At 42.0% G+C, this 21,580-nt stretch overlaps 1 protein-coding gene across 6 annotated transcripts in view; it reads left to right on the forward strand.

The window, feature by feature from the left end:
- CCDC141 (coiled-coil domain containing 141) overlaps positions 1–21,580 on the forward strand; it is a 144,008-nt gene that overhangs the window by 23,235 nt on the left and 99,193 nt on the right. For all 6 annotated transcript variants that reach the window (XM_050968968.1, XM_050968971.1, XM_050968967.1 and 3 more), the window contains exons 4-6: positions 8,655–8,846; positions 11,767–11,875; positions 17,526–17,779. In XM_050968968.1, the coding sequence (XP_050824925.1) occupies positions 8,655–8,846; positions 11,767–11,875; positions 17,526–17,779 (555 nt within the window). The remainder of the gene's footprint in view (positions 1–8,654; positions 8,847–11,766; positions 11,876–17,525; positions 17,780–21,580) is intronic.

Raw genomic sequence — 21,580 nt, forward strand, 5'->3', positions numbered from 1 at the left:
GACAGGTGTTTGTCTAACCTGTTCTTTAAAACCTCTGCTGATGGGGATTCCATCTACTTGGAAACCTATTCTGATGCTTAATTATCCTCATAGATAGAAAGTGTTTCCTAATATCTAACCTAAATCTCCCTTGCTGCTGATTAAGCCAATTATTTGTAGTCCTACCTATTGATTCTAATCCCACTGCGTGACCCGATTTACGTGACTGGAAGGGAGAAAACCATACTACTACTACTTAGCTCCAGAGTGAAGTTTTGCCACCAGAAGGAAAGCAAAACTTACTAGGCTATTTTCATTATGCAAGATGAATGAAATGCAATGTATTAAACACCCCCCCCTTTTTTTTTTTTTACTGCAGCTTTCTAGGTTTGGGTGAAATTGCAAAATATTCCTGACTTGTGTAGCTCTAACACAGACATGCAAACAAATGAGAATTGAGAACTCTTGGTCTTGTGGATAGGTTGTTTAGGCAGCTCGAACCAGCTATTCTGACATAGTAAAAGTAATTCAGTTCATCTTGGATCTAAACAACCTCCTGGTTCTAAAGCAATACAAATGTACATTTAAAAATGCATTTAAAATTAACTTTTCATTCCAGTGCTGCTTTGCTATATTGGAATGATTTCTCAAATATGCTGTAGAAAGGTTAAAGCAAAAGCAGCTCGCTTGGCTGTGGAGCCAGGAAGGAACTTGTCTTCACTTCTATTAGTAGTATATATTATCAGACAAATATCTCATCATCTGTGGAAAGAAGCAGAGCTGTTGTCAGCTACAGCGTGAGGCCCTTTCACCTAGCCGGACAGTGTGCTTCTTTAATAGTAGAAAAATAACAGCCCAATCCTACTCCCATTGAATTAAGCAACAAAAAGTCCTATTGACTTTGACTAGAGCAGGATTGGGCCATAATGAGTACATTAATCATGCCAGTTGTGGATCCTAATTATATTGTTGATTTTTTAAAATTATATAAATGACTTGTGATATTCTTGGCTGTGTGCATGCAAGTGAAGGGACCCAGATGAACACTTTTGCAAACTGAAATTAATGAAAAATCTCCAATCGAGTCCAGTGTTTGCAAGACCAGGCCTTCTGTGATCTGACAGTAGATGGAGGTTATAGGAGACTGGTAAAAAGAGGAGACCCGTGACACAACTTCAGGGAAACACAGGTTCAGACAGATAATCTTGCAGTGGGAGGTCTCCAGAACACTTGTTTAATGTAGTTCAATGAGACGAAGAGAAATAGGAAGCACCAAACCCTGTTCTCGCCCAAGCTGTAAGATATGGATAGAAAAAACAAAGCTGGAAGGAGCCTGAAACTACAGGACAATCAGCATGAATGGGGTAGAGGAGTAGTTTTTGACTATCCAAGAGGTCATGAGGTACAACATGTAGTCATGAGGGAACTTTCAGAGATCTTTTTCTACATAGGTAGCTTGGTACTTACGATACACATTTTTCTTTAATTTTTTAATAGTTTCCTGAACTGTGATACTGTAACCCTGTCTCCTCCTTAATTTTACCACAAATGTACTGGTCTGTGTATATGCATTCTTTAAATGCAGGAGAAAGGAGAATAGAACATGTCACTAAAGCCACTGTTTGCTACAAAAATATGACTGCATTTTATGTGCAATTTTGCTGAAATCAGATCGTTTTATGCCTGAAAAAAACCTTATGTAAAAATCTCAGCAAGCTTAATGGCATCTTTAATAGAGAGATGTATCCTTTGGAGACTACAGGCCCCATCACTTAATGCCTGCTTAGAAATAGGGGAGAAGCTATTTTGCAATATGAAATCTAATTTACAGAAGTAGCAAGGAATCATACAACCTTTCATGCAATATTTGGCGTAGTAAAAATTTTTGGAGGTGTCTGTGCATCTTTAAGATGCAGCCCAGAACTCTTGGCCAAGAGGGAGGAGAGCTATGGTGGATTTAAGCCATTTTTGCACCTTCCTGATCCCAGGTCAAGCTGGGGGCTGGAGGGACACCCTCCCTCTGAGTAACTTGGACAGCCCTGGGACCCAGTTACAGCTGTCTTCCAGGGTTGCTCTACGAGCTACAGACCTGCCCAGAACCTCCACAGTGCTTCATGTGATGGCCCTGACCTTGTTACCCCCACTCACCCTCAGCATGCCCCATAGGCCAGGGCTTGCAAGGGCATCCTCAGGAAGCAGCCTTAAGGCTTTTTGGCTTCATTCCTGCACTGGGGGAATGCTCCCTTGGTTGGATACGGGGCTCTCAGGGACCCTTTATGTAGTTCCAGCCCTTTTTCCTGTGTAAAGGGAGGAGTGTGAAGATCTCACCCTTGGCATCAAATCCTAAATATTACGGTCCTGCGATTGATTTACTGACTGCTTAAGGAGCTGTACTGCACATGGCTCTGTTACTGCTTAAAGAAGCAGGCATCTTTGGGGGCAGGGGGAACACACAATTTACTAGATTCAAATTCTGTAGCACTCTGATTATACATTTAAACATTTTACAAGGGAAAGTGCACAGTGATATTAGCAGAGAGACTTTTACTTAATTATTGTTAAAACGGAGGTGCTGCACATGGACAATCCAATTACGGTACCTGAATAATCTATTTGTAGGATGCGTCAGTTATTCTCTGGTGGCTGGGTTTGAGATGATAAGAAGGGAGGGCTGGACACCAATCCAATCTTTAAATGAAATGTCTCTTTTGGCTGGTTTTCCCCTCCCATGTTCTCTTCACATTCCATCACTTAGCAGTAACTGAGCCCATGGCAAGGATGAGTAAAAACCATAAACCATTTCCCCCCCAGTTTCATTGTTTTCTTATTTGTGTCTTTTTGGCTCATGACCCTAGAACCATTTCCCCCCGCAAGAATAAAAAAGCTTGAGTGTTAAACCATAGTCTGTTATTGCTCTGAATTTGTTGAGTTAGCTGAAAGAGGAGGGCAGTATTTAAACTGTGTGGCCATAGGCACATCAATTTCTGGGCATTTAATGTTACGTTACCCTGTACAGTTAGTTTAGGCCTAGATCCTCTCAGATATTTTTGCCCTATTAGGAAATTAGGAACTTAAATACTTTTGGGGCTCTGGGACTAAGTGTCTATTATTTAGGTGAAATTTAGCACTACACAGAACAGCAGCACGACATGTATAAATACTTGTAACTTTCTCTTTAATTTGTGCTAGTCTGAAACAGGAATGAATTGTCCCGGCATGTGTATTCGGGGTAACAAAAGGCTCCAAATTTTTATATTATACTTTTACTGGGATGGCCTTGTAAAATCACTGTGCGAACAGACGAGCTGTGGTTTCAAGATAGTTTTTGAGACTCAATATCTAGGTCTGTTTTTGAAGGAACATAAATGCCAGATTCTATCCTTACTTTGTCTGTGAAATGTAATGAATGATAACTGGAACAGCTGGCATTAGAAACAAATTGGCAGACTAAAATATATTTATTGAATGTATAAACATAAAGAGAGAAGCGTATAATAGTCAAGTGTGCCCATTTACCTATTGGCAAATGGTTTCAATTAAAAAAAATTGTCCATTAGTATTCAGCATGCAAAAGCTGAGAAACAAATGTATTAGAATAATTAGCATCATTAGAAAGAAATAAACACAAAATGAATTTAACCACTGATTTTACCAGCATTATATAACAACACTGGCAAAGTGACTACATTAATAATGCAGGCTTGCCCTCAGTATGCTTAATCTTTTACCATGAATGCTAGGGATGCCTGAAATTAACCTAACCAAGGACCCACATTGGTAACTTGGCTGGTATGCGAGGGGCTGGATTAGAGCTGGTGGGGGGTGGGGTGTGTGTGTGTGTGTGTGTGTGTGTGTGTGAGAGAGAGACCGACCAGTGGAAATTTTTCTGTGATCCACTGCAGTGCTCCATATAGAACTGAACATGGTCTGTAAGGGGGACTCAACTGATCACTGGGCTAAGTGCTTCCCAGTGGGGTTGGATAGAGGACACCAGGGCCCAATAAAGAGACAGGAAGAAGAGAAAGCAGGGAGGGAGTTCCTGGGAAAGATTTGCAGAATCTCTGGAGATGGGGAGGCAGACTAATCTGGCAGAGGAAAAGAGCTGGGGGAGGGGTACAGTGTCTCCTGTGGCTAGCCCTGAAGAGGCAGAGCAGGCGGGCAGCCAAAAGGGAGGGGAAAAAAACCCTCTGGATTAACAGCTTGGGGAGGTCTCCAGAGGAGAAAGCCCTGTAAGGCACCACTCTGTAAGGGTGGGAAAGAGACACCACAGGGCCCAAATAAGGGTGAATCTTTTGCAGAGGGTTACTTTAGATTTTGGAGTCCAAGTTTGAAGAGGAGCCCAGGTGGGGCAGAAGATTTTGTGTTCATTACTCTTAATTTGTTGGATACTATTGATTTGGACTTTCAGGATACTATTGTGCCAATGAAACAAGCCCAGAAGGGTGTTATTGTCATGAGAGAGTTATGGAGTCTCTGTTCAGGAGCTTTAAAGCCGGAGAGTGAGGTGGGACCAGCCAGCAGTGCCATGGATGGCTGCATGAGGTGCCCTGTAGGGACCAGCTTAATTACATGTGGGACAGGGTTGTGCTGCCTGCTACCTACTTATTCCAAGGGACTCCCTCACCACCACTTGGAAGCATAGTAAAGTCATAACTGTTTCCAGCCCAGCTGTCAAATGTGGCCTTTTAGAGGGGTTCAGTCTCTGAGCGTGCCCCCCTGCAGCATGGTGCGCCACTGCCATGCCGTCTTCAGTGTCCCTGCAGCTTGCTGGAAATAATCTACTCACAGCCACAAGTCTTGAAAACAAGACTCCGCCTCTCTTGGGATCCAATTTATTCAGCATGGTCCAGCTCCCAAAAGAGCTTCCTTTTTGTTCACCCCCAGGTCTAGGGTTTCCACAGCCCTCCTTTCTGGGATTGCTTGGTTCAAGGCCTGGCCTCCACAACCTGCAGGCCTGCCCCATTAGTTCAGGGTTTCCACAGCCCTTCATCTGTGTGTGTGTGTGTCCTGGCAGAGTCCTCCTCTTAGCAAGCTCTCCCTCAGTGGGCTTGGAGCCTCCTTTTTGATTCACACACCCAGTCCTCTTCCCAGGTGAGGCTAATAAACAAACACCTGTTGGGGCCAGCTGGGGGAGAGAGAGGAGCCTTGCCCCTCCCACTCTCCCAGGCTCCTGGCTCCAGGCCCTTAAAGGAACAATAGCTTGGCTTCTTCCTATATCTTTCCCCTCCCAGACATGAACTGTTCCCAGGGACCATCTTTCTCTCACCCAGTGTCCATTTGGATTATTCTGGACACCCTGAATGGGGTAACTGACCTCTCAAACTACCCCTTCTTGACTTACAGACCTGTTCAATGAATTGCCTGACACATTTCTCTACTTGAGAGTGAGGGAATTTTAAAGTGGTCATGAGTCCCAATGACACTTTGCAGCTGTCACTGGGGAGATGTGGAAAGGCCATGTATTATAGTTGGTTAGAAAATAGTTATTTTTCCTGCAGAAAATTTTGACTTTTTGGAGAAAAGTAGGATGATTATCGGGGAGGAGAGGAATAATACTTTTTGTAAACATGGGATTTTTTTCATTAAAAATCAGTTTAAACTGAAAACAAAGGGGCTTATCAATAGAGGGGAGAGAATTCAAGAGGTTCCTAAGCTACAGGTCTCAGGAGGCACCATGACAGCGTTTTCAGATCAAAATATTTTTGATTTTGGGTGTTCAATTTTTCAACAAAAAATCAAAACGTTCTGTAGCAAGCTGACGCTTCTCATGAAAAATTTCATTTTGTCAAAAACCCAGTTTTCCATCAAAATGTTTTGACAGAAAATGTTCAACCTACCCTACATATACCTTGATGTAAATCTCTCCTCTGACTCTGCCCTTCCAAATGCTGGTGTCATGGGGTGGAGGATGAGAGCAGGGTGTTTCTCTCCAGACCTCAGTCATGAGAACTCTCGAAGTCCCATCAGTAGGAGCAGATGGGATGGTTCCCTGCATAGCATCAGACCTGTTGGGAGGATACTCTCCACAGCACCCAAACTCCAGTGGGAAGGAAGAAACTAATCACTTTGTTCCCAGATAATTAAAGCAGTCACACCACAAGCTTGAGGGTTGAGTAGCCTCTGCCATGAAATAAGAATATGGAGTTGTAACTGCCACCATTCACATATGTTGTCATCTTCTCCCCTATTCTGGCCTTTCAGTTCCACAAGTTTCTGATATGGAATTATTCTTCTTCCTTTTGACTTGAAGAACCAAGTTAACTTCTTTGGCCTGGCACTTGTCCAGCATCTGTGGCATTCTGGAGTTAACACTCAGAAGATAGCTAATATTTTAGACTGAATAGAACACTTAGGCATTAGAGTAGCTCTTTGACTTTGTACAGATTATGCATATGCCTATGCAAATTGAATACATAGACAATATTATTTATATAGCTACACCACTATAAAAAGATAATGTAGGAAATCATGATGCAAGCCCATAAAAGGAAAACAGAAGAAGCAGTTTTAAAAAACACACACTGAAGATTGTCTTGCAAGATGAATTTCCTTTTAAAATTTGCATGAGCTTGGTAATGGCTCATTAAGCCTGACCATTAACATTAGTTTGATGAAGCTGATTTTTAAATTTCATTTTATCATCCAGCCTTAAACTCTCTGTGGTGTAAAAGTTATCATGAGCCAGTACTTCTCTTTTTACGACTAATAATAATGGTACTTAATACTTACTGAATATAGAACTTAACAAATGTTAACTGATTAGTCCCCACAGCACCCCAGTGAGGTAAGTAACTAAGCATTAATGAAATGAAGAGAAAGGAAGTAGTATTATGATTAAGTTAAATCCTCAAAGCCTCACTCAGTTTTCACTCCAGGCCTGATTCTGATCTCATACCTGTGTCATTAAGGAACCACTCCTTTGATATCAGCAGTGTTACTTGTGTAAAACTGGTGTAACTGACATCAGAATCAGGATCTCTGTTCTTACTCAGGCAAAACTCTGTTGAAGTCAGTGGGGCTTCTGCTTAAATAAAGTGTAAGTGTGAGCTTCAGAGTCTGGTCTTTTATCATCATTTAGAAGGGGAAACTAAGGAGAAAAAGATGGGGATTTGCACAATGGCACAGGAATCATTTTCAGAGTCAAGATTAGAATGCAGTTCCCAGTACTGTGCTATCGTTCAGGAGATAAAATGGGGAATGTAAATAGTTCTTTAAAAGATTGACTTTTAGTGTGCCCTTTGAGATGAGTTTGTTACCATAAGGCTAGCACAGATACTACTGAGAAAATACAGCTAATTACCACACTCGTCTATGTATTGCACAATATTTGTTTCAAATAATGAGTTTCTTGGATCCTATACCTAATAATTTTATTTTTGCAATATCAGATTATACATAGTTCCTATTTTGAATACTGAGTAAAAATTACTAATCTTTTCTTTAGTCTGTCTTGTACTGAGAGAGATTAAAATATTGGTTTTTGTTTAAAAATTTTTGAGTCGGGAATAATGGTTCCATTGTGTATTAAAGTGTTTCCCAAAGCCCTGCTTTCAGTGAGGATAGATTAACACCTGATTCAGATTCAGACTATCACATTCACAGAGAGTATGTGGGTAGCATCGAGGGAGGTTTCTGAGATTATGATCCTGTGTTTAGCACAATAATGAATTAGTTTGCAAGTATTTCCGATTCTCAGTTCAATCTCTGTCATGAGAATTTTAAGTTCTCCTATCTTCTGTTCTTATTAGTCTGTGTCATGAGAATGAGTTACTATAGATTTTAATTTGCCTTATATAGATTCCTCTTCTCATTATACATTCTTGTGATAATACCTGTAATAACAGCAAAAATTGACACTTCATTAATCTATTCTCATGATAAAGACCTGAGATGAAAAACATATATAACACAAACAATCAACTCTCTAGAAACACTGAAGATTTTAACATGAACAAGAAATGGCATAGTAGTTATCCTTTCTTATGGTAAAGGGCATGAAACTCTCTAGACTTCTTCTTGTGATAACTCGAACATTGTAATTTTGTGGTTCATCTTGAACACTGCAGCAGGCAAAACTGGAAATACTGCATGTAATCTACAGCCCTCCTAAAACAATACATACTTAGATTTAATCTAATTAGCCCCTGCATTTTAGGTGTGTTGTGAATTAATTACATTTGAGATGTATGCTATATCTTTAAGGCTTTAATTTGGGTTTATTTGTTTTACTGGCCTCCAGCATTGCAGGAGAATGCATTGATTGCCTGTATAATGTTCTAACAAATGAACAGCCAAAATACATGAGCATGTACTAGCTTCAGTAGAGATTTGCTGAGCATTCAAGTAGCTGAGCATATTTGAATGTAAATTTTAAATGTGGAATGATGGATCCCCCTAGAACTGTTTCTCACCAAAATTTTATGAAGTTGCATGAGAGATTGTCAAAGTACAGAACTGAATTCAAAGGGTAAGTTTTTGATACCCTATCTAGGAACAGCCGCACTTCCATTATTATTAATATTTTATGTTGAAAATCTGCCAATAATAGGAGAGTTGTGGATAACTGAAAAGATGCCATACTGAAAATGTATCCCAAGGTAATATCATTGTGCTCTTTGGAATTCTGCTTAGAAAAAACAAATTTGTTTATATCTCCCCACCTTCCCTGTGTATAGTCATTGGAAGATCAAGTATGGGACCTGTTACGTGAAGCAGACAAGACTGCAGAGGAAAACCAAGAGCAAAGCCAAGTGTATGATGCCATGGCACAAACTCTGGGGGATGCCTGGGATTCCCTCGTCCTTATGCTAGAGAAGCGAAGAGAACTTCTGAAACTTACTGCAGTGTTTTTTGAAAATGCTCTGGAGGTTTGTATTTAAAATGAAATGCTGCTTCATTTGAAACAAATCCCAATTCCTCGAAGAGTTTGTTGCATTCTATTTCTACTGATGCAAAGGCCAATTAATTAAAAAAAAAATCAGCTGCATTCCTGTTTTGGGGGTATTCCAGGATGAAAATGAGCAGAACATTTAGAATAAATATCTGTAAAAATGTGATGTCTCTTACTAATGTTTTACTTTAAAAAGTAGTAATAGTAATGAAAAATAATAAAAATTAGTCTGTGCCTATATACTGCACTAGGCAGGGACGTGACCCAATAGATCTTTTATTGTCTAAAATTCAAATTATTTGACTCTTTGATGGCCAAATTCTTAAACCCATGACTCAAGGCTGTGCATTAAAATATGTTTGTATAGTTATCATAGTTGTGCTTGTAAATAAGACAGTTGTCTGTCTAGCCATCTGAGCACAAATATAAGAACCACATGCACAAGCATGCAAAAAGCATGCACAGCAGCACAAAACCAGAGTCCAACTCCTGAAAGATAAGAGATTAGCAACCATTCTCTCAATCCTATCCCTCTCCCAGCCTGCCCATGTCCCTGTATGTCCCACCCCTACTTGCTTCTGCACAGGCAACTCATGCAGGGTGGGACTCCAAACCCAGGGGTATGTACACTCCCTGCACAGCCCACTGAATTCAACTATCCCTTGCCTTTGCAATTGCAGAGAAGTAGGCTGGATTTGCCCCAAAAGTTGAGTGCACAATTACATGGGGCTCTCAAGTCTTTGTTTCAAAGAGTTTACACATGACACAAGAGCAAGAGTGGGAGAACAAGAGTTGTTTTAATCCACCTTCTTGGACCCCAGATCCTGGGGCTGATTCTGTACTGTCCTGATGCCTGGTAGAAATTAGAATAGCAGCAGGACTGAGACACATTCTGCTGATTCCCAATAGTATCCACAAGCTATTCCAGCAGCCAGGGATCAGCCAGATGCCCAGGCCAAGTCCTAACATCAAGGAGCCAGGAAGAGAGTAGCATAGGAGCCACTATGGTAACTCACCACCTCCATAGTGTCCCCCAGTGCAGGGGAAATCCTTAACAGACTGGTTGAGCTGCCTTTTAGGCTGCTCTGTGCCATGGTCTGGCCCATTATGTTTAGTCATGCCTACGTTAGACACAAATGTCAATTGTCCCATAGACTTAAATGACAATACTAGGATTTTATTTTTGAAATGTTTTTCTTTTAATGACAACATGCAATTCTGTGAAATATTTACTTTATTGTGATAGAGCATAGACATTATCTCATGGATATTCTTTAATAAAAATCAAATTCCGATCCCAAATGTTGAAGCATAATAGATTTGTTGTATAGGATAAAGATCATGAGTAAAAGGGTGGAATGTGAGAATAGGCAAGCAAAGCAGATAGCTTAATTTTCATCTTCTTTTTTAATTTTATCATAGGTTTCAATATCCTTGATGACACTGAAGTCCAAGTGTGAACTTTAATGATTTGGTCTCCCTTAATTTAGCAATCCAGTTCTAGAGATGGCACAAAGCTGCAAAATTCAAGTCTAGATTTTGAACAACCCAGTGTTTGATGTGGTGAGGTCTGGGTGCTGGTCACACTTATAAGGATAGAAGTCATCTGCAGAATTCAGATTCTGGTCTGGGTTTGGATGCTGATCCAAAGTTCAGGGGTGTTTGGAGTCAGGGCATAGTAAGGGCTCTAATAAATACAACTAAGCATTTATCCCATTGAAGGAGCAGTACGACACCAGGAATAGAGCATACAATTAACCAAAAGAATAACCTGATGTAAGCTGTAATGTTAATTCACTGTCACAAATCTTTGCTATTGCAGTTGAGGTTGACCAGCAATGCCTTGTACCCTTCCAGAACAGCAAACTCACCCATACAAAACCCCCAAAATACCAACTCAAAGCACACATCAGCACTGTCTATGGCTTGTCAGCTTGGCTTGAGCAATATCGTCATTCCAACTTTTACCTAAAATAACTTTTTAGATATGGCTTCTGTAGCTGAGATCAGTTCTAAGCAGGTGATTTCAGTTTAGAGAAGTTCAGAGTCATAGTTTGAGTCCCAACTGTGTACAAAAAGTTGTAAGAACTGTAAAATGTTGACATCACAATAGGTGGCTCTATCTCCAGAACCCTTAGATCAAATAATCTCAATTTTGGACCATTAACTCTCCCCTGCAGCCCCAGGAGACCCAGCTATTTTCAGGACAATCTGAGAAAGTAGTTGGATTTTAGAGTGCTTAGAAAAACCAGCTGTTAAGCAGTAAGCTAGCTTCAACCTTAATGATCAAGGGGCTATGACCTCACTGTAATTTGCTTATTAATGTTTTACCATAACATTAGTGGGTTTAAATTTACCACCAATTTTTATCTTCAAAAAATCAGATTGACAATTGTATCTGCCTCCAAAGTTTTCCCCAAAGATGGCTCAAATTTGGATTTTAGTATGCCAGGGAGGATATAGAGGGGAGCCTTGAATAAAATCTGATTGGGAGAGGGGAAGCTTCATTCACTATCTGATATGGGGGATTTAAAAAAAAACTTTAATGTTCACAGGGGGGCTTTAAGAGCACTTCATCAATGCACTTGGAGGCAGAGAAACCGTAGGAGAGAAGCAAAGCCTCATAAAAGGACAAACTGTAATCACAATCCCATCAGAAAACATCCAGTAAGACAAGGGATCAATTCAAATCAGAACCTCATGAAAACAGAGGACAAACAGCTGCTCCCAAAAATGTATACTGGGAAGCTGGAGTTGATAGTCACCAGAAATATTTAATACCCTTCTTTGCTAGTCTGAGAATTTGCCCCCGAAGGCACAGGTTAGATGTACTGTGACATTCAGTACTCTAAGGATTGTTGTATTATGCTTTTTCTCTCTTTGTATTCCTAATGTAGTTTGCTATTAAAATTGACCAAGTGGAGGATTTCCTTCAGAATGCCCAGGAGTTTGAGAACACCGAATCTTTGAAAAAGCTCCTTCATCAGCATGAGCATCACACAAAAGGTAAGGAATGGATTCCTTTCTTTGGCCAATAGCTCACAGTCACATATTCGACTGAATTTCTAGGCTTTGAAAGATATTTTTAGTTTTCCCAAATAAATTCTTCTTTTATAAAATCACATTTGCTATGGTAGTTTCTTTAACTGCAAAGCGAACTCAGAGAGTGAGTATTGTTCAGTGCTCGGCAACGTCACACCTGTTAAATACAGATCTGACAAGCGCTGTTAATTAATAATGGTTCCCTAAACAACTGTTCCTGCTCTCTCTCTCCTCCCCTCTGCTGCCTCCCTATTGTTTCCCTTACTTCCTCTGGCTCCTCTAACTCTTCCCCCTCCTGGCTTCCCCACACTGCTTCTTCATTCAGCTGCCCTTTCCTGTGGGGTGAAAGTGGAGGTGGGGGAGCATTCTGGGTGGCTACCAGCCGGCCTGCTATAATCCTGTGCCCCAGGGTTGGGCTCTTCTAGAAGCTTGGAGTGGGGAATGATGCATTGGTGCCGATATCTCGTAGCAATCCCACAGCCTCTTGGGTGTGCCCATGGGGGAGTACTGTCTGACATATGCAGCCTCCTACATAACAGTTGAGCTTTTGGAAGTGTATGGGGCATGAGGAGTGGAGTGGGCTGGAGAATGAGTTACTGCTGGCCTCTAGACAAACTCAGACTCCAGCTGTCTGTATTGGCTTCCCTGACATGTGCTTCTGGCTTTGTAGAGCTGCACTCTATATAACGCCCCTGCTGAATTGTCTTGTCCCTGTGTGCAGTGAAGTTCCATTAACAGCCTAAAGTGAAGTTACAAGTAGTCAAATGGAAACCAGGAAATACAGTCCTCTACCCCACTTCACCTCCCAAAACACCTCATGTACCTCTCACTTGCACATCTGTTTTCTTCTCAATAGTAGACAAATTTCTACAAGAAATGCAGCAGATGGGTTATTAATCTTAAAATCAAGATCTTTGTGTGAAGCATTTTCTGCCATGCCACCATACTAATCTTTTAAAAGTGGGGGGCAGATGCCTTCCCACCATCTCAGAATCAATCTTTTTGCACAACTAAATACAATTGCAATCTATTTTAAAAGACTGTAATCCCATTTAGATCTGTTTTTTTTCACAAATTCATACACTCCAGCCATGTAATTTTAACTAAATGTTAATGGAAACCTGTTACAGGAAACCTAACACCTGGCTGAAAATATAAACTGCAGTTGATTGTTCAGTAGTAGAATAGCAACTTGAACATTTTTGCATTGTATAAGAAATCTAGCTGCTTCAAATGCTGGCACTCCGAATCAAATGCAATTCTACTCAGGAGACTGTAGTGAGTTGAGCTTGGGTAACTTTAATATGGGCTTGGCGGTCCCAATTCAATCTTTATTGAACTGAAGTGCTCATCACACAGCAATTTTAGCTTGGAGTACCTGTCAGTGACTGATTGTCATTGTTGAAAAGAGGGTCTATAATTGAAGCAATCAAATGAAATTGTTTTCCAGAGGGAAGATAGGCTTGAGAAGGATGGACTCTTACCTATAGGGATAAAAGAAGGAGCAAATGCTCCCTTTCTTCTTTGTTTATATCTTTCCAAAGTGCTAAGAATTTGGAGGATGGATAATCATATAATTAATAAAAATCGTGTTTGTATTTGTCTCTATAAGAAAGACACAGCCTACTTAGCAGTAAAGTTGCTGGAAAGAATGGCCTTTACAAAGTGTTGGAGCTACTAGGTTATGGTGACGAGTCTCTTAAGTTTAAAAAGTAAACTTAGGTGTATGCCGGGAGTGCACCTGATTGGGGGTGGCGAAATGAGTGACCTTACTTTGGAATTATCCCTGTTAAATTCCAAGTTTTATTCTAACATTTATGGAGAAACTTCCTAAGAAACAAAGGGTTAGTCACTTCACCTAATAGTGATAGCAGACCCAGGACAGCTTGTGCAGGATGTCATCTTGTAATAATATTTTGTGTACTACTGTCCTTTGCTAGATGGATTGTTTCAGACTTGTTCAGATGCTTATTAGAGCTGGTTGGAAATTTTCTGATGGAACATCTTTCTGTTGGAAAATGCTGATTGGCCTAAATCAAAACATTCCACAGATATGTGATGATTTCAGTGCAATACAGATGGAAACAAGGCAGGTTTCCTGATGGCTTGGCAACCCAAATTTACAGGCTCACAGATCCTTGGTAGCCTCTCAGGTGGCCTGCCAGAATGTCCAGACTCCCAGACACTGGGGCAATCCTTGTAGTGGACTGCTGGGGCTCCAGACAGCTCAGGGAGTCTCAGAAAGATTTTGAAAAGGTCAAAATACATTGTCATTTCACCTGCTTTCAAAATAAAATGTTGGAATTTACATTCAGTGGAGAATTCTGATTTTTTTTAAATTTTTGGATTTTTCCATGGAATGGGAATTTGTTTCCAGGCGATTCTAGTGCTTATACTGAAGGTTCTTCGGGCTTAGCTAGAGAGTGGAGCTTCTTCATAGCTACCTATGATTGGCCTTAGAAATGCCTGAGTATTTCTTTCACCATCTCTACTCTGAGGAACAGGACTCTCACCGAGTCCCCCTCAAATGCACCCATATTAGTGACAAGAAAATCATTTCCATAACACTTAGCCTGTCACTTTGGCCTTGTTCAGACACATTCCAAACTCCTGTGCTGGCTTCCCCATATGCACAACATCAAATTAAAGTTTCCTGTCCTTGACTATGAGGCCCTGCATAGTCTGACTTCTGTCCATCTCTCTGCTTTTGTCTCCGTTCATGCTCTGAACTCTCTCACTTTCTGCTTTTCACAAGTTGTATGCGTAACTACCTGCTGCAGGTACTTTTCCAATGCTCATCTACACACCTTATTGCATACTTGAGACTCCCTTCCTCAGTCACCACATCACTCTCTTCTTCAAATCCCTACTGGAAATACCTTTATCCCAGAATATTAGCCTTTTTTGCAATTGCATCACATTGTTAACCCCCAAATCCTTTCCAGCCTAACTAGTTATTCCCCATTTTGTAGTCGTGCATTTGTTTTTCCCTTCCTGAGTGTAGTATTTTGTGCTTGTCTTTATTTAATTTCATCTTATTCATTTCAGACCAATTCTCCAATTTACCAAGGTCACTTTGCATTTTAATCCTATCTTCCAAATTGATAGCAACCCCTCCCAGCCCTATGTCGTCTGCAAAATTTATAAGAATATTCTTCACTCCATTATCCAAGTCATTACTGAAAATGTTTAGTAGTTCCAGACCGAGGACAGATACACACACCCCCGTTTGACAGCGAACCCTTGATAAATACTCTTAATGTATGGTTTTTCAATCTAATTTATTCTAGATCACATTTCCTTAGTTTGTTTATTAGAATGTCATGCAGGACTATATCGAAAGCTTTACTAAAATCAAGATATATCCTGCCTGCTGCTAGTCATTAGGTCAGTAACCCTATCAAAGAGGAAATTAGCTTGGTTTGGCATGATTTGTTCTTGACAAATCCATGTTGACTGTTACTTACCAGCCTACTATCCTCTAGGTGTGTCATGGCATAAATCCCCACTCTGAACCTTAGGGTCCAAAAGATGGGGTACCAGTATGAATCCCCCTAAGCTTAATTACCAGCTTAGATCTTGTAGTGCTGCCACCAACCAGGACTTGCAGTGCCTGGTATACTCTGGTCCCCCCAAAACCTTCTCAGAGGACCCCAAGACCCAGAACCCCTGGATCTTACACAAGGAAAGTAAACTCTTTCCTCCCACCATTGCCTCTCCCAAGCTTTCCCTCCCTGGGTTACCCTGGAAGATCACTGTGATTCAAACTCCTTGAATCTAAAAACAGAGAGGAGTGCACCTTTCCCCCTCCGCTTTCCCCCTCCCCAAGAGGTAATACAGATTCAAGCTCCATGAATCTAAAACAAAGGGATTCTACCTTTTCCCCCCTCCCTTCTCTCTCCCTGTCTCCCACCAATTCCCTGGTGAGTACAGACTCAATTCCCTTGAGCCTCAATCAGGTCTCAAAAAATCAATCAGGTCTCAAAAAGAAAAAAACTTTTTTAATAAAAGAAAGAAAAAAAGTAAAAGTTGTCTCTGTAATTTAGATGGTAAATGTTGCAGGGTCTTTCAGCTTATAGACACTAGAGAGGAGTCTTTCCCCCCAGCACAAATACACATTAAAATCATTCCAGCAAAATACACATTTGCAAATAAAGAAAACAATCAAAAAGACTAAACCGCCTTCTATTGTTACTTACTATTTGAATAGAAAATTAGAGAGCCTGTAGGTATGTCTGGTTACCCTCTCAGAACCCAGAGAGAACAACAGACAAAGAAAACACACAAACAAAGACTTCCCTCCACCTGGATTTGAAAGTATCTTGTTTTCTGATTGGTCCTCTGGTCAGGTGGTCCAGGTTCACTGCTTGTAACCCTTTACAGGTAAAAAAGACATTAACCCTTAACTATCTGTTTATGAAAAGGTGCTTACAAATTGCTTGTTTCAGTATCTTCCCACAATTAAAGTTATGCTAACTGGTCTAATATTCGCTGGGTCTTCCTTTTCCTCCTTTTTAAATATTGGCCATTCTCTGGTCCCCAGAGACTCACCTTCGTGAGTTATCAAAGATAATCGCCGGTGGTTCCATGGTTGCTTCAGCTAGTTTCTTAGGAACCCTGCAGTGAGTTTTATCAGGCCCTGCTGACTTGAATACATCTAACTTATCTAAACATCCTTTCTCTATTTTGGCTTTTATTCTTTCCCCCCTTATTATTAATATTAATTGTACTGATCATCTGGTCCCTGTTTACCTTTTTAGTGAAGACTGAAGCAAAACAGGCATTAAATGCCTCACTCTTTTAGATATCATATGTTGTTAGCTCTCCTTCCCTGTTAAGTAGAGGACACTGTCCATCTTTCGCTAGTTCTTGAAGTATTTATAGAACCTCCTATTATTGCCTTTTATGTCTAGCTAGGTGTAACTCATTTTTGCCTTCACCTTTCTGATTTTGTCTGTACATGCTTATGCTATTCTTTTGTACTTATTGTCAGCAATTTGTCCATGATTCCACTTTTTGTAGGATTCTGTAGCAGGATGGTTACCCCCTCCTGCCCTTTGGGGCTTAAAACAGCCCAGGAGAGGGCTGTGGCTGGGGCAAGAAGGGGTAGGCAAAGGCAGCAGGTCCAAACCCCTTTGCCTGTGATGAGTGGCTGATACTGCAGTCTGCTCCAGTGAACGGGCTAGATGGTGACTGGCAGTAACCATATTCTGAGGTGATGTGGGGATAGTGGGTTGGGGGTTCCCCAGGGAGGGGAGACCCAGATTGGTGGGGGACTGCCAGGGAGCAGCACCCCAATTAAAAGGGCCCTGGGGTCGAGGGAGGGACACAGGGGCCAAGAGGACAGGCAGATCACGGGCCTGCAGAGGGCACTCCTGGCTGGAAAAGAGCTAATTCCCTGGAGTCACCAGCAGGAGGCGCCGCAGGGGTGAGTCTGCACATCTACAGATTCCTTTTTTATTTTCTGTTAAAGAGCTCTTGATGAAGCCACATTGATCTCATAACATTTTTCCAGTATTTAAATATATATATTTAAATATGCTAAAATAATGCTTTATAGATTGTGTTGATAAACATTAGCATGTTTTTTTTGTGTGTAATCTTATTCTTACAGAGCTCTTGGAAAAGTCACTGGCCCTTTTAAACAAAAGCCATGAGCTGACTGATTTCATAGAAGAATTCAAATCTGATGGGCCTAATGTAAACCCTGAGTTGATTCAAGGAGCCCACAGCAGCTGCTTGAAAATTGGCAGTCTCCTTGAGCTGCTACAAGACAGGAGAAGGCAACTGGATATTTATCTGAAGCAACAACGCCAAGGACTAGAGCAGGTTCTGCAAATTTGTCATTGGCATCACCAAGAAAACCAGGTATGATATACAACACTTAGGCCAGACACAGTAAAATCAGGACACTGTTACATGTGATGGGGAGAGTTACAGGAGAAGGGGTTCCTGTGTATTAGGATGATAGTTTGTCTCACTGATTTGTTTACTTTGATTTATATTTTAAGCATGTCTCCCGACACAACTTTATTTCTGGTCTTTCCTAACTTTTGGCTGCTTGATTTTGCAACCGAAATGTTCTTTTAATGTAGCTTTTTTTAAATTTAATTTTCTAAGTTAAAAAAAACTGAACTCTCCCACAGAAATGTGTAATCATATTGACCCCTACACACATGGGTTATCAGCAGAGTTCAGACCATTAGCTTCACTGCACTTACCTCTATCACAGGAGTTAATGGAGCAACTGGTGACTGCAATAGACTGTCGTCTTCTTTGTGGACCAGTCAATAGAAGAGAGAGAGAGATACTTTGCAAGTGGTTTCACAGCTATTTGCTAAAAGCAGAGAAATATAGAGACTCCTCAGTTCAGTGCCAGTTTCTGGAGGGGCATGTGTTCTAGTGGTACTCTTCTGTCTCTGTGGACACTGCCTGCCCCTTTCCCTTCTCTTGCAGTCAACCCACCCCCAGCTTCTATTTCCATCCCCCTCTGCTCCTATCCAACTTCCCCCCCTCCCCCGTACACACACACTCCAGTTCTTGCCCTCCTTCCCCTCTGTGGCTATATACACCCAAGCCCGACCCTTTCTGCTCACCCTGCCTCCTCGGCTTCCTCCTCCCTTTTCTTTCTATCTTCCCACCCCTCTGCATTCAAATGAGGCAGGGGCAAGTCCTGCTCAACTCCTGCATCCCTGGAGTGGAGTTCGCTCAATAAGGATGGAATCTTTGGGCAATGTGGCTGCCAAACTCTAGCAAGTCTCTACTGAGTATGTGCAAGTAGAGTTTTTTAAAGGCTTGGAACTTGGTCAAATTTGGATGAATTTCCATAGGAAATGCAAACAACACATCCTGATACCAGAGCAAGCTCCTTGCCAAATTGCAAATCCTTGCTCCAAAGCACTGAGTTGATAGAGCTTCTCAGTAAAACAGTTATAAGACATTTTTTTAAACATGGGCAAAAAAAGTGTTTTTCCTGAATCATGTTCCCTGGGCTTGTCTACACAGTGGGGTTTATTTCACACTAACTGCAGTTTTTTCCAGTTAAAATGGGCTCACATTCACCCAGTGCAACTCTTTTTCTGAATCAAATGGCCAGTTAATATGAATTGGATAATCCACTTTGAAAATGGATTCGGTTAATTTCAGAATGAGTTTGTGCAGAAAAAGAAAGCATCTGTATTTCGGATTAACTTTTCAGTCCTCCCACTTGTATCCCACACTGCATTGCTTCACATTAGGACTGCCCTGTCTGTTTACCTGTGTCCTCTCTAGTGCTCTGGGGTCAGGGTTCGCGCTTCCATTTAGGCGACCTAGGCGGTCGCCTAGGGCACCAGGATTTGGGAGGGCGGCAGACTGCTCTGATGGACCTCTCGCAGTCGTGCCTGCGGACGGTCCACTGGTCCCGCGGCTCCGGTGGAGCATCTGCAGGAACGCCTGCGGCAGGTCCACCGGAGCCGCGGGACCAGCGGACCATCCTCAGGCACGCCTGCGGCAGGTCCACCAGAGCCATGGGACCGGTGAGCTGACCCTGCTCCTAGGGCGCCAAAAACCCTCGCGCCGCTCTTGTCTGGGTCATGTTGGCCAGATGTCACCGCCCTGTTTAAATGCTGGCACATAAGTAGGAGGTCCCAATTTGCAATTACACGGCACTGGAGCTGTATATCCTTTTCAGTGTAATCAGCATTGTAGCAGCCATGCCTGGTGGTGCTGCAGTGCAGAAGTCATGGATTTCCTTGCTATCTGGGGTGAGGAGATGGTCCACTTCTGTTTTAACAGCAGCTGCCATAATGCAAAAGTACATGAACATATAGCAAGGTATATGACCAAGAGAGGTCATATACTCTCAGGACACAGCTCAATGCCATTGCAAAGGAAAGGACCTTTGGCAGGCTTATAAAAGACCAAGGGCAGAAACAGGACTTCTGGCAGTGCTCTACTACTTTGAGGAGCTGGATTGGATTTTTGCCAGGACGGCCACCACTGAGCCCCAGTACGTTGTGGAAAGTGCTGAAAGCACCAAGGAGGACCCGAACTAGGACTCTGAGGAGGAGATTTCCCCTGAAGGCCAGGAGAAATATAAGAGCCGGAGCCAGGCTCAGAGAAACAGACAGCATCTGGACTCCCAGCATGATAGTGCTGAGAAGGGGACCTCTGCCAGTAAGTATTGTGTGCTACATTACTATAAAACTGTATGAGTGATTTTAGCAAATGCTTGGCCCAATGCCTGATGGACATGGCCATTTTGGGCAAATGTGATCCTTTCCGAACCAGCTCAGCTTTACCCCGGCTCCCGGCATGCTCAAGACAGTGGCCACATGGGGAATTCCAGCTCTGCAGGGATTGGTTCCCTGATATTTTCATTTCCCACTGCCATGCTGGTATCTACCCCCCAACCTCCCTTCCATTCCCCATCAAACACCACAATTGGGGGGGACATTTTGCCCCCATTGCCTTGATTAAACCAGTGGTGCCACAGTGGTTTTGTAAAACAACATTGTAATGTAGCCATGTTTACTGAAACATCAGTTTCAGGAAAAATATGATATAAAAATACTATTTTTCACAATGCCCTGAGCTTTCTGGTATCTTAGCACTTTATGAGGCATATTTCCCAAAGATAGAGACACTAAATCACAGAGATTGTAAGGGACTCAGCTAGTTCTAATCAGACTCTCAACATCATTAAGCCCTCAGGTTCAGAACACATACAGCAGAGCGGTACTTATTTAGCAGTGCATTTTGTATATCGAGTGCAGGTAACAGAAAACAGAATTTAAGGCAAAGATAATGCGCTATTTTGGCACAAACACTGCAAGACACAGCAGCCTTCTCAGGGCTACCTTTATAGGTAGAGGGGCCCTTCCCGTCCTGCAGCACTTCTGGAGGGACCATTCTGGTGAATAACATCACTGTATATCCTCTATCTGCCCACTGCCCTTTTGAATAAGCCACTTCACTGCCTCTTGGTGACTCAGATCAGAGGAACATCTTCCAATGTAAGGACTGCCTGCAGAGTTGCCAATGCAATTACTAACCTGCCCCCCTTGCAAACCCTCACACTCCCCTCACCTATCTCCCAAAGCCTCCAGCCCATCCAACCCCCCAATCCTTCTGTCTACCCCTAACTCAGGTAAAGCCCAAGCCCAAACCTCCAAACTCTGCTGCCAGTCACCAGCCATGCACCATACCAGCAGCTTTGGATTAGAACAGGGTTCCTAGGCAAAGAGGAAGTAATGTGGAAATGTCTTAACATTTGCAAGTTGCCCCCAGACTGGGAAGAGATTATGGGAATGGCATTCCAAAACTGAGGAAAGAGTCATTTCATCATTGCTGCCCTGGAGCATTGATTTACTTCAGTAACTGCTTTTTCTGTTTGTCATCTACCCCAGCTTCTGTATGTGACATCCTGCAGCCACCAAGAACAGAACCCTTATTAACTGCAGAGTGCCTGACTAATCTCCAGGGCAGGAAAAGGAAGACCAAAGATGAAATATTTGGGGACCTTGAGACAGCATCCCAGAAGAGGGATAAAGAGAGAGAAGTGGAGGAAAGTTCTCCTTGTGGAGAGACAGAAGAACAGAGAATTGGCAAGAGACCCCATCAAGCATGACATGGACGTGCAGAAACAGCTCCTGAAGATGATGCAAAACCAGACTGTCTTGATGGAGA

This window comes from Gopherus flavomarginatus, chromosome 10, assembly GCF_025201925.1.
Source record: "Gopherus flavomarginatus isolate rGopFla2 chromosome 10, rGopFla2.mat.asm, whole genome shotgun sequence".
In the NCBI taxonomy this organism is placed as follows: Eukaryota; Metazoa; Chordata; order Testudines; family Testudinidae; genus Gopherus; species Gopherus flavomarginatus.